The 12554-nt window shown below is 40.2% G+C and overlaps 1 protein-coding gene across 1 annotated transcript in view; it reads left to right on the top strand.

Moving 5' to 3' along the window:
- LOC135524648 (microtubule-associated serine/threonine-protein kinase 3-like) overlaps window positions 1-12554 on the top strand; it is a 50587-nt gene that overhangs the window by 6446 nt on the left and 31587 nt on the right. Inside the window, 3 exon segments of the mRNA XM_064952369.1 lie at window positions 1005-1085; window positions 9317-9405; window positions 10276-10348. Of these exon segments, the coding sequence (XP_064808441.1) occupies window positions 1005-1085; window positions 9317-9405; window positions 10276-10348 (243 nt within the window).

Here is a 12554-nt window from a genome sequence, read left to right on the forward strand (position 1 = left end):
GTACTGAAAACTGGGGTGCCAATAATTGACCCCTATCTTTTGGAGGTTTTTTATTATAAAATCTCTTTCTCTGAGCAATTGTATTAGCATAAATAATGTTGGCATGCAATATAGCTCAGTATTTGTATTTATTTTATACAGTCTTTTTTGCTAATCTTAATTATTATTATGGACCTGACTGTATGAGTCTTCCTATAGAATACAGAGGACAGACCGCATGAGATAATAGTATGCTCAAAACATAAGACTGTATACTGCAGTGGCGTTTGGTGGGAGGAGCTGTATGAGGATGGGCTCATTGTAATGTCTGTAATGGAAGAATGTAATGGTATCAAACACATCAAACAATTGCATTCAAGCCATTACAATGAGCCCATCCTCCTCCCAGCCTCGTCTGGTGTACTGGTATGTGTAAATCTCTGATTATCAATGGTGTCTCCATTGGGACATTAGAGGCTAGACCTATCAGACCACCAGTGTTTCAGCGGGTAGACTTGGACAAGAACATTATCAATGTGGAAACCAGGCCAAAGTAATCAATAAGTGATCTGAAAGTTATTTTCATTTAACTTCTGCTTTGACTGAAAACAGCATGTGACAAAAATCATGCTGTGACCTGCCCTGGACATTGATCTGGTGTCCTGTGTGGTTCAGTTGGTGGAGCATGGCACCAGGGTTGTGGGTTCGATTCCCATAGGGGAGCAGTACAACAATGTACGCACTCACTACTGTAAGAGCGTCTGCTTAATGACGAGTATCTATCCGATGACGGACTATCATATATACTGTACAGTCTGGAAAAAGTATTCTAAAACAGCGGCTGCGGAGTTGGGTAATGCCCCACCATTTGCAAACAGTTGTTGAGTGTCTATCACGGAACTATTAGTGTCAGCCAATGAAAGTGAGATGTTGGGGTGTAGTCAGCTGATACCCAAACACTGGTTGGCAACAGCAACAATGCTGAGTCAACACACTGATCCATGTGACTGTGTCTTGTCTTACAGTTTGTCACCCACTTGCCAAAGCCCAACTCTACTGAGCCCAAGCAGCCCCTGCAGCCCTTTACAAACCCTTCATCCCTGGAGGTAAGAAGGTTCGCCCACATACATGCACACAGCCACACAAGTGGCTTGAGAACAGCTCTTATGAAGAACATGGGCGGCAGGTAGCCTTGCAGTTAAGAAGAGTGTTCGGCTAGTAACTGAAATTTTGCTGGTTTGAATCCTGAGCCGAATAGGTGAAAATATGTTGATGTGCCCTTGAGCAAGGCACTTAACACTAATTTCTCCTGTAAGTCGCTCTGGGAAAGAGTGTCTGCTAAATGACTAGCTAAAATGTAATTATGAAGATAGTGTTTTAAAGCAGACTTACCTTTACAGAAAGTATTTTTGCTTATTTCATTTGACTGATAAAAGCACAAAATGTTTCAAACTCAAATGTTTTGGATAAAATGTTGCAACATGCTAAATGCAGCTGCAATGAAATGTCTTAACTATTGTAAGTCATGCTCTGTGTTTATGGTGGAAAAACAAAACACATATATTAGTTGTCTTTCCAGCCTATGTGGGTTGCCTGGCAACCCCCAATGGTGCGCTGCAGAGGAAATAAAACTGATTTGACAAACAGAAGCAGCATCCAGTATGCTATGTAGTGAGCACCAGGTTATTGTAATATATGGCGATAAATCATATCTGTATCTTGTTAATTTGGCAAAACTACCAAGAATGTTGTTCTGTTAATAGAGGAACTGTTGATATTTTAAGATTACAGATTAACTTAATTTTTGTTTAAATTACATTATTTATTTGATCACCATCTAAGATTCTACTATTTGATAGTGTTGTGCATCAATTTGTTTCTCTATACTATCCTGAATCTCTACACCACCCATTCCTTACCCTTATCTCAATTAAAGTTTTATCAAGGCCTTGATCCATCATTATGTTTGGAGGGAAAAGGGGGAGGCTTGCAAGCCGGAGAACACCATCCCAACCATGAAGCACATGTTGTCAGGGTGTCATGTGTCATGTTGTGGGGGTGCTTTGCTGCAGGAGGGACTGGTGCATTTCACAAAATAGATGTCATCTTGAGAAAGGAAAATTATGTGGATATATTGAAGCAAAATCTCAAGTCATCAGTTGAAGCTTGGTCGCAAATGGGCCTTCCAAATGGACAATGACCCCAAGCATACCTCCAAAGTTGTGGGAAAATGGCTTAAGGACAACAAAGTCAAGATATTGGAGTGGCCCTCACCAAGCCCTGACCTCATCCTATAGATAGTTTGTGGGCAGAACTGAAAAAGCGTGTGTGAGCAAGGAGGCCTACAAACCTGACTCAGTTACACCAGCTCTGTCATGAGGAATGGGACAAATTCCCCCAACTTATTGTGGGAAGCTTGTGGAAGCCAACCCTAAACATTTGACCCAAGTTAAACAATTTAAAGGCAATGCTAGGATTAAATGTCAGGAAGGTGTATGTAAACTTCCGACTTCAACTCTAGCTTATAGATACCTCAACTGATGTATAAACAATCTACTTTGGTTTAAATACAAGCATCATGAAACACATTCATTTGACTTTGTGAAAATCTGTTTTTTTGGATCTAACTTGCTTACCACCATGTGGTTTCTTCCTTCACAGGCTCCATGAAATGATGAGCTCTTCCTAAGTATTTGGTCACATTAATTTTGTACATTGTTTCCTAGGAACAAGCGGTGGCTCAACTAACTCTTTGGCTCAATATACACCACTCTCCCTTACCTGTATCTTCTAAAAAATCGAATCTCTGGTCCTGCTTCATAATCTCGGATTGCATAGTTGCTCCTGTGCAGAATAGATCCCAGGCTCCCTAGCACTATATAGTCGCTTGTCATCTCTATGAAAATAACCATATCGGCTAGACGCCCACCAATATCTTGGCACCCGGAACAAGGATAATATTTCAACCTCAACAGTAGCCTGAAGCTCTTCTATAGAGCTAGGGTCAAGAAAGGCGAAAAGCATCCTCTTACACTTGCATGCAATATACATTGAGTGTAAAAAAACATTAAGAACACCTTCCTAATATTGAGTTGCACCCCCCCCCCCCCCTTGCCCTCAGAACATCCTCAATTCATCAGAGTACAGACTCTAGAAGGTGTTGAAAGCATTCCACAGGGATGCTGGCCCATGTTGACTCCAATGCTTCCCACAGTTGTGTCAAGTTGGCTGGATGTCTTTTGGGTGGTGGACCATTCTTGATACACACAGGAAACTGTTGAGCATGAAAAATACAGCAGTGTTGCAGTTGTTGACACTGGTGTGCCTGGTATTTTCTACCATACCCCGTTCAAAGGCACTTAAACCTTTTGTCTTCCCATTTGCCCTCTAAATGGCACACATACACAATCCATGTCGCAATTGTCTCAGGTTAAAGAAGGATTGTTAAGCCTTGTCTTCTCCCCTTCATCTACACTGATTTTAAGTGGATTTAACATGTGACATCAATAAAGGATCATAGCTTTCACATGGATTCACCAGGTCAGTCTATGTCATGGAAAGTGCACGTGTTCATATTGTATGTTTGTTATTTTGCAGTCTACTTCTGAATTTAACTGCATTTATTAATTTAACTGCATCACTTTAGATAATTTGCCCCCTGGAGTGCTTAGCAAATGTTACCTGTAGGTCTGTAGAACAAATGTATGTATCATGCCACAGTTGAGTCCCTCTCAGATGTAAAAGTGTGTTCATTTATCACTTGATTTGAGAGGCTGGCCTTTTGTATTAGCACAGAGACTTCAGCACTTACCTCATCACAAGATACACTTCACTAGGCTTCAACAATCGGATAATTAATTAAGTATTTCCCATAGTTAATTAATCTGCCTCTTAGATGTATTGTCATACATAAATCATTAATTTGTGAATATTTACGTTTTTTCATTAGATTTCTTACAGTACACAAACTGTGAGGGTATTAACAAAATAAAATACAATTATGGCATGATTTGTATGATTGTGAACTTACAAAGAGATGTGGCACAGGCATTTATTTTTACAATAAGAATTCACAAAGACACAAATCTGCAGAACAAAAAAACTCCCATAGAATGTAGTTACAATGTAATACACATGGTCGACATACCTGGCATTAGGCTTACCAACAATTCAAAACACATGAATTGTTTTACGGATCTCTAGGAGGACCCTGTCACCATTGTGGCTGGTTAAGACGTGTGAAACTTATCCTTTTAACACCAGAGCCACACCCAGATCTTAGTTTACTCCCACCCTCTCCCTACTAGCACTGCCTTTGCTGATAGGTACTTAATTGAGGACAGATGTATTTGTCCCACCTAGTTTAAGATGAATGCACTGACTGTAATTCGCTCTGGATTAGAGCAACTGCTAAATGACTAAAATGGAAAGTAAAAAGTACTGACAATTTATATTAACATGAAATGTATAATGAAAACTCATTACACTAAATAGGTTTATCCTATGTTGATCTCCCAGTTCCTTGCAAAACTGATTTTCGTCTTGAATTTAAAAAAATATGAGATCCTTATGTTTTAATGCTCAACACAAGAATGGAAGCAGCAATTGGTTTTAATTGTAATGAATTAAAGAAGCCTATTGTAGAGCAACAGTCTCACATTGGTTTTCGCCTAACCTTATAGGCCCATGCCTACCTCCATAGATGTTTTTATTCAAGTGTTATTGAATTGAATTATTCATGCATTTGATGCAATACATTTGTATTTATTTGCATGTATTTATTTAATTATTTTATTTCATCTTGAGTATGTGGTATTTAATTAGGCTGTTTATGAATTTTATATATTCATGTATTTATATATTTGATTTGGATTACTTTGGTCCTCCACAATATAAGGGGCCTTTTACTTTATTTATAAGGAGGTTGTGAGAAAATGGGCATGAAGAGGGGACCATGAAGATGGCGGAAGTGGATGGTGAGTTCGACTCAAGCAGTGGGTTGAGCAAATTTGTAGTATCGAAAACTGGAACAAAAGGGAAATGGTGTAAAGTTGGAGTGGAGGATACGTGGGTGAATGATAATGAATTGCTTCTTGTTGGGATGTGTTTGTTGAGTAAGGATGCATATGTGGGAAGCCTATTTGATGTGTCAAATGGTGACGTTTGTGCTTGGAAAAGTGGAGTCTGTCAGAGTGACCAGGAGTGGTTTTATTTTGATTGTATTTCTGAAAAGCAGAGGAAGATTGCAGTGGGCCTCAAAAGAATCCAGACAACAGAAGTTTTGTGTTTTGAACTTTGGACTAGAGCACCCGTTAAAGGAGTCATCTCAGGGGTGACGACAGATGTTCAGGTTGAATACCTGAGGAGAATTCCTGGAGTGGGTGGTGCCCGATGTCTGACACACTGGGTGAATGGAGAAAAATAAAAGAGCCTGTCGGTCCTGTTGGTTTTTGATGAAGAGCAAATACCTATGCATGTGAAGCTTGGTTATGTAATATACGCCGTAAGCGCTTTCGTCCCCAAATTACTGCAGTGTAAGAATTGTAAAGGATTTGGCCATGTTTCAAGTGTGTGCAGACAAAGTTTATACTAAAGAACAGTGTGCAGAAGGATGACAGTGTTGCAATTGTGGTAGGGATTATGATCCTGAGTTCCTGGAGTGCCCTGTAAGGGTGAAGGAGATTGAGGTGGCAAATGTTTGAGTGGTCAATCGAATCTCCTAAGCAGAGGCGATTTAAAATAATTGAGAAAACAAGTGATATTAGTGAGGATATGGTAGTGGATACACCACAGCTTGTAGTAAATGTTTGTTGCCAGGCAAAATATACCCTGTGTCTTAAAAATATGGATTTTGTTGCGTTCATTGCCATAGTTATAACTGTACAACACAAGTCTCAAAGAAGTCTAAGGAACCTGACATTATTATGGCTGCGGCAGAACATTTTTGGGACTGAAGACTTGCAAATGGTACTGGTGTCGGAAGACCCGCCCTCCCAGGTTCCACTTGAGCCTGTGTAGGAGTCAGATATGTCTTGTTTTTTTTACAGAAAAGCTGTTTGATATAGTCCATTTAATTATTTTTTGGGTATATTGTTCAGTTGTTTGGGGAATGCTGTTTTACATCCCGCATAGTAGGTTGTAGTCTATCAGTGCCATCCGTTTTGTTACCAAAGCATCTTATACCGCCCACTACTACGACCTGTATGCTCTAGTCGGCTGGCCTTCCCTACATATTCGTCGCCAGACCCACTGGCTCCAAGTCTAAGCATAAGTCTATGCTAGGTAAAGCTCCGCCTTATCTCAGCTCACTGGTCACGATAACAACACCCACCCGTAGCACGCGCTCAAGCAGTTATATCTCACTGGTCATCCCCAAAGCCAACACCTCATTTGGCTGCCTTTCCTTCCAGTTCTCTGCTGCCAGTGACAGGAACGAATTGCAAAAAATCGCCAAAGCTGGAGTTTACATTTCCCTCACTAACTTTAAACATCAGCTATCTGAGCAGCTAACCGATAGCTGCAGCTGTACATAGTCCATCTGTAAATAGCCCACCCTAACTCATCCCCATATTGTTTTTATTTACTTTGCTGCTCTTTTGCACTCCAGTATCACTACTTTACACACCATCATCTGCTCCTCTATCACTCCAGTGTTAATCTGCTGAATTGTAATTACTTTGCTACTATGGCCTATTTATTGCCTTACCACCTCATGCCATTTGCATACACTGTATATAGACTTTATATTAAGTTATTGACTGTGTTGTTGTTTCTGTCGCACTGCTTTTCTTTATCTTGGCCAGGTCGCAGTTGTAAATGACAACTTGTTCTCAACTAGCTTACCTGGTTAAATAAAGGGAAAATAAAATAATAAATAAAGGTGGCGGGATGCACATTACATTGTGTGATTGCCAATATACCAGAGTAGAAGAAGAAATTGGCATGAACCACTTTTGGTAGCATAAGGGCCAATGGGGGCTTTCAAGAGGTTATCCCCTTCCCCCCCTTCGCATGAATGACTATGGTATAGCCCAACATCGATTACCTACCTCATCGTCGCAACAATTCGTTTTCAGCGTCGTAGAAGTCTACTGTGTGGGAATGGTAGGCCAAATCAGCCAACGATGTAGTACTGGCAGAAGAGAGTGTTAGTAGTTTATGTTCACTAATTTGGGACAATTAACCAACAGATGTAGGTACTTGGATATGAGACAAAATAAAGCGACGGTGGAACCGAAAGCTGGCTTCATCGATCATGAATCAGTTCGTTGAATGAGGCTGTAAGTCTAACTGGCTAACTATTCCAACACAAAAGACTTCCACAGCGATGGAGGGTCTACCCGGGGTCCTGTATCTACCGTTTAGAATTCTTTGTTCTTTTGGATCGGAATTTGCGTTATTTTCGTTCTAAACAACATCCAATATGTCGGATCCAAGTTGCCGGACCGCAGTGCCAATCAAGTTGCATTTTGTATCAGGAGCGATGCTAAAACGATCAAAAAGGTAGGTTGATATTAGCTATTTAGCCAAGCTCAACGGAAACAAATTGTTGACATTTTTATGTGTTTGTATTGTTATTTTTTTAGGCTTTTTTTCTTGTTCCTGGCGTTCTTAGACAAGTATCTGAAAGAACACGTCTATGGTGCAGAAGTCCATCCCAGATGGACACATTGACCGCAACTTTGTTGCATTGTGTCCATTGCACACTTTCGGAAACAATGTAATACAACTTTTCTCGTTACATTGTAACTGATAAAAATAGCTGATGTTGACGCGTCATTGGCTCATTAATTTGTTTTCGATATTGTTATCATACGCTGTCTTATCCAGATGGTTTTTGTTTCAGAGGGTGCAGCAAGGTAAACGTGATCAGTGCTTAGTGAATGTGCTGATTGTGAATATTTGTTTTCTCCAGTACAGTTATGGAAAGGTGTTTAAGTCTGTAATAAGGTTTGTTTATAACGAGAAGGGAACAAAATTGGTATTTAAAAAAACTGTCTACAGTCTGAGATTCAAAACAATGATACTATGCAGAATAAGCATATTCTTGTTTCACGTGTCATTTTGTGTTGTCCAATACTGTGCAAACCAGCCTAGATCTAGTATCTACTCCTTATTGGTCACCATGTGACCATATTATGTCCTTTATATTGACCCTTATTGGCCCACTTCTGCTCAAATCCAGGAGATGATTCACTTGACTCCTCCTAGTCTTTATAATAAACTGTCTGTGTCTGTCTCTCCTGTCGATACACAAGGCCAATACTCAAAGTGAAATGCATGTTTCCCCCCTCATATTTTGTTGCTTCACAGTTTACAAAAGCCATTTGCAATTGTGTTGCTTTTGGTTATATTGAAGTTTTGAAGATCATCATAGGACCTAGGCGACTGTCCCTACACCTATTAAATACTCAAGCACCCCTTTTGTTTTTTTACAATGTCTTGTCCTGTTGCTTATGGCAAGTATTGGTTGCTGCCTTTCACATGCTTTAAAAGCAGCGCATCTTTGCCACTTTCAGAATAGAAACAAACCTGTTTTTGATTCTTTTTTCCCACTCTATTCCTAGATTGGTATATTTGTAGTGCTTAAATACCTTTTTATGGTGTCACTTTTTTGTCATGTTTGACAAACGTGTTATTAATCTGTCCTGTTGTGTTCCAGCCCTGTAATTAATTCCCACAAGTTTCAGTCTCTAGTCATCATCGGTTTCCGGGCACAGCAGGTCAACAATAACACGATGCCAACACTGTTTGATGGGGCATAGCATGGCAGTGACTGTGAGAATGGTTGACTGACTACAGTAGATGGATGAAGGCCTTGAGTAGGTCACATCAATTATTTAGGTGTTGTGATATTGGTTGGGGGTAAATGCTCTTTGGCCTCTGGTTTGTTTCAGTCGAAGGAATAGGTGTGTGCCTCTAGGTCCTATTGCAATCTGTAATAGTAGTCTGTAAGGCTCTCTGCAGGTACTGAAGACTGGACAGAATGTGCGTGGGCGCTTCTGTCCTCCTTTTTTCCATAAAATATTTTTCTCTCAGTGTTGCTCTTCCCTTCTGTGTAGGTTGTCCAGCCTGCTAGTAGTTCATGACTTCTGGATTTGGTCTACAAATCCTTAGTTTTTGCAGCCTGGTTTGGCAATGTTAGCCTGAAGGTTGCATAACAGAGGTGATCTAATCATATGTCAAAGTTTATTTTCTCAAAGTGTCTTGAACTATTCCCATTGTTATTTACAAAGCGGAACTAAAAACATGTTTTTTAAGCACTGCAAGATAGTTGACTTAAGTGTTTTGTTGTAGTTGGTGACTGACATCTCTGTCCCTGTTTTGTGTTTCACAGTTGCCGGAGCAGTAACAGGAAGAGTCTTGGCGTGGGGACACCATCTCCCACTCTGTCATGCCCTCTCTCCCCACTCTCCGTCCACACCGGTAAGAAGCATATAAACCATCACAGGAACAGAAGTTTGACTCCAACGTATTATTTTTGGGGCCTGCACTACACTAGGTAGACCTATGCCCTCCCATTGACACGTTTGAATCTTTCAGAGTTCGCTGTACTACTACGACATAGCAGAAAAACCAACTCCTTTACTGCAAATATAAATATTTTAGATTTGTCACACTAACCGTTTGGGCCTAAAAGTTTTTGTAAATTTATGCTGTGCTGATTGTAGAAAGGAAGATAAATAAATCTTATTGGGCAGAAGAAAAAAAAGTTAAAAAGTTGTCTAAAGTTGTCTCTTCAGTAAAGTGGTTGGTTTTGTGTTCCTCTCAGCATTTGAATCAATGGGAGTGTATATCACTCCTAGTTGTCAAGCAGGTGCACCCTATGAATAGATTTCTGTACTAGGGCCTACATGTCAGATGTGCAGACACTCTTTCAAGTTCAATTATGTTGAGGCTTATCTTATTAGGTGGCACAATTAAACATTCATTTAGTTTACAGTTGTTTAATTGGTATCAAACAGCACGCATGTTAATGAACTTTTGTGTCTTGAGTACAAAACAATCCAGTCACCAAGACGAACCAAATTCTACTTTACAACTGCGTATAGACTCCTCTCGATTTAATGGCCTTTGATGATAACTGCTGCTCTGTTTGGCACCCTACACCAGACCCATGTGAGATTTTATTTAGTCTAGCTACTTGGAGTAGCTGAGACGTGCCTCCCTCCTTAGAGGTTGCTTCATCGTTATTCAAAATGTTTGAAATAAGGGTTTTTCTACAAAGCTTGAATGACTTATTCTTGTTATCCAAGCTTAATGTAATGATGGTAATAATCCCTTGTTTTTTTTCAGCTGCAAACAGTCCCCTAGACAGCCCCCGGAATGTATCCACCTGTGCCTCCCTCAACTTCCCATTCGCTCGCAGGTATTTTGGTACCCTGCCACACTTAAGCTCTGGATGTTTATTTGTGTGGGTGTTTATGAATTCTAAGGGCCATTTTCCTCTACCTTCAGATCATACTTACTCTAGAGTAGTAGACCAGTCTTTCTCCACCACTCTTGCACCTGGTCCTCGTTCCTTGAAAACCATTTACGTTAATCAAACACAGAAAAGCGTTTCATTATTGATGGAGCAACCAGTGTCGTTGCACGCACAAGAGGTCGCGAAACAGTCGGCTCCTCTAATTCCTCCCCTTCAGCGTTTGCTTGCTTGCGTCCCTCTTGCCATTTTAATGTGGGTTTAGAAAGGATGTCACACTCAATGCTCTTCTCTGTCCTGGCACCCAAATGGTGGAACAAGATTCCCCCTAAAGTTAGGGAAGTATACTGCACAACACTAACACTCTTGCCTTTTTTTGCACAAACACTCACGCTTGTCTTTTCTGACTAGCACTAACTTTGTTGATGGATGCTTTATTGAGGAACATTTTACTTACTATGGTTGTGATATGTTTTATTTTCTCCGAGCAACCTTAAGACGAATGCATTAACTATACTGTAAGTCACTCTGGATAGTAGCGTTTTAACAATTTTCAACCAATCTGCTAACCTCACAGCAAGAGGTTTTCCGGTTCAGTGTGGGTCTATACAGCAGTACACATTGATGTCGCTGTGTGTGTGCCGTAGCGGTGCGTGGGTAAAATCACTGGGGAAGCCAATCCAGGAAAAAAAAGCCATATCACAAGATACAGTACCAGTCAAAGGTTTGGACACACCTCCTCATTCAAGGGTTTTTCTTTATTTTTTACTATTTTCTACATTGTAGAATAATAGTGAAGACATCACAACTATGACATAACACATGGAATCATTTAGTAACCAAAAAAGTGTTAAAATCAAAATATATTTTAGATTCTTCAATGTAGCCATCCTTTCCCTTGATGACAGCTTTGCACACTTTTGGCATTCTCTCAACCAGCTTCATGAGGAATGCTTTTCCAACAGTCTTGAAGGAGTTCCCACACATGCTGAGCACTTATTAGCTGCTTTTCCTTCACTTTGCGGTTCAACTCATCCCATACCATCTCATTTGGGTTGTGATCGGGTGATTGTGTAGGCCAGGTCATCTGATGGAGCACTCATCACTCTCCTTGGTCAAATAGCCATTAAACAGCCGGGAGGTGTGTTTTGGGTCATTGTCCTGTTCAAAAACAAATTATAGTCCCACTAAGCACAAACCAGATGGGATGGCGTATTGCTGCAGAATGCCTTGGTAGCCATGCTGGTTAAGTGTGCCTTGAATTCTCAACAAATCACTGACAGTGTCACCAGAAAAGCACCATCACACCAAAGGACAGATTTCCAGGGGCCTAATGTCCATTGCTTGCGTTTCTTGGCCCAAGCAAGTCTCTTCTTTGTATTAGTGGTTTCTTTGCAGCAATTTAACCATGAAGGCCTGATTCACACAGTCTCCTCTGAATAGTTGATATTGAGACTCCTTGAACTCCTTGAAGCATTTATTTAGGCTGCAATTGATGAGGCTGGTACCTCTAATGAACTTATCCTCTGCAGCAGAGGTAACTCTGGGTCTTCCTTTCCTGTGGCGGTCCATGAATACACACTCATGAGAGCCAGTTTCATCACAGTGCTTGATGGTTTTTGCAACTGCACTTGAAGAAACTTTAAAAGTTCTTGACATTTTCTGCATTGACCTTCATGTCTTAAAGGCATAATGGACTGTCATTTCTCATTGTTTATTTGACTTGTTCTTGCCATAATATGGACTTGGTCTTTTTGCCAAATAGGGCTATCTTGTGTATACCACCCCTAGCTTGCCACAACATAACATATTGGCTCAAATACATTAACTTTTTTAACAAGGCACACCTGTTAATTGAAATGCATTCCAGGTGACTACCTCATGAAGCTGGTTGAGAAAATGCCAAGAGTGTGCAAAGCTGTCAAGGCAAAGGGTGTCTACTTTGAAGAATCTCAAATATAAAATATATTTAGATTTGTTTAACACTCTTTTGGTTACTAAATTATTCCATATGTGTTATTTTATAGGTTTGATGTCTACAAAGTAGAAAAGAGTAAAAAATAAAGAAAACCCTTGAATGAGTAGGTCTGTCCAAACCTTTGACTGGTGCTGTATTTGTTGTGATAATTACGTTTGCTCTATAACTTGTTGG

The sequence above is a fragment of the Oncorhynchus masou genome, chromosome 31, assembly GCF_036934945.1.
Source record: "Oncorhynchus masou masou isolate Uvic2021 chromosome 31, UVic_Omas_1.1, whole genome shotgun sequence".
In the NCBI taxonomy this organism is placed as follows: domain Eukaryota; kingdom Metazoa; phylum Chordata; class Actinopteri; order Salmoniformes; family Salmonidae; genus Oncorhynchus; species Oncorhynchus masou.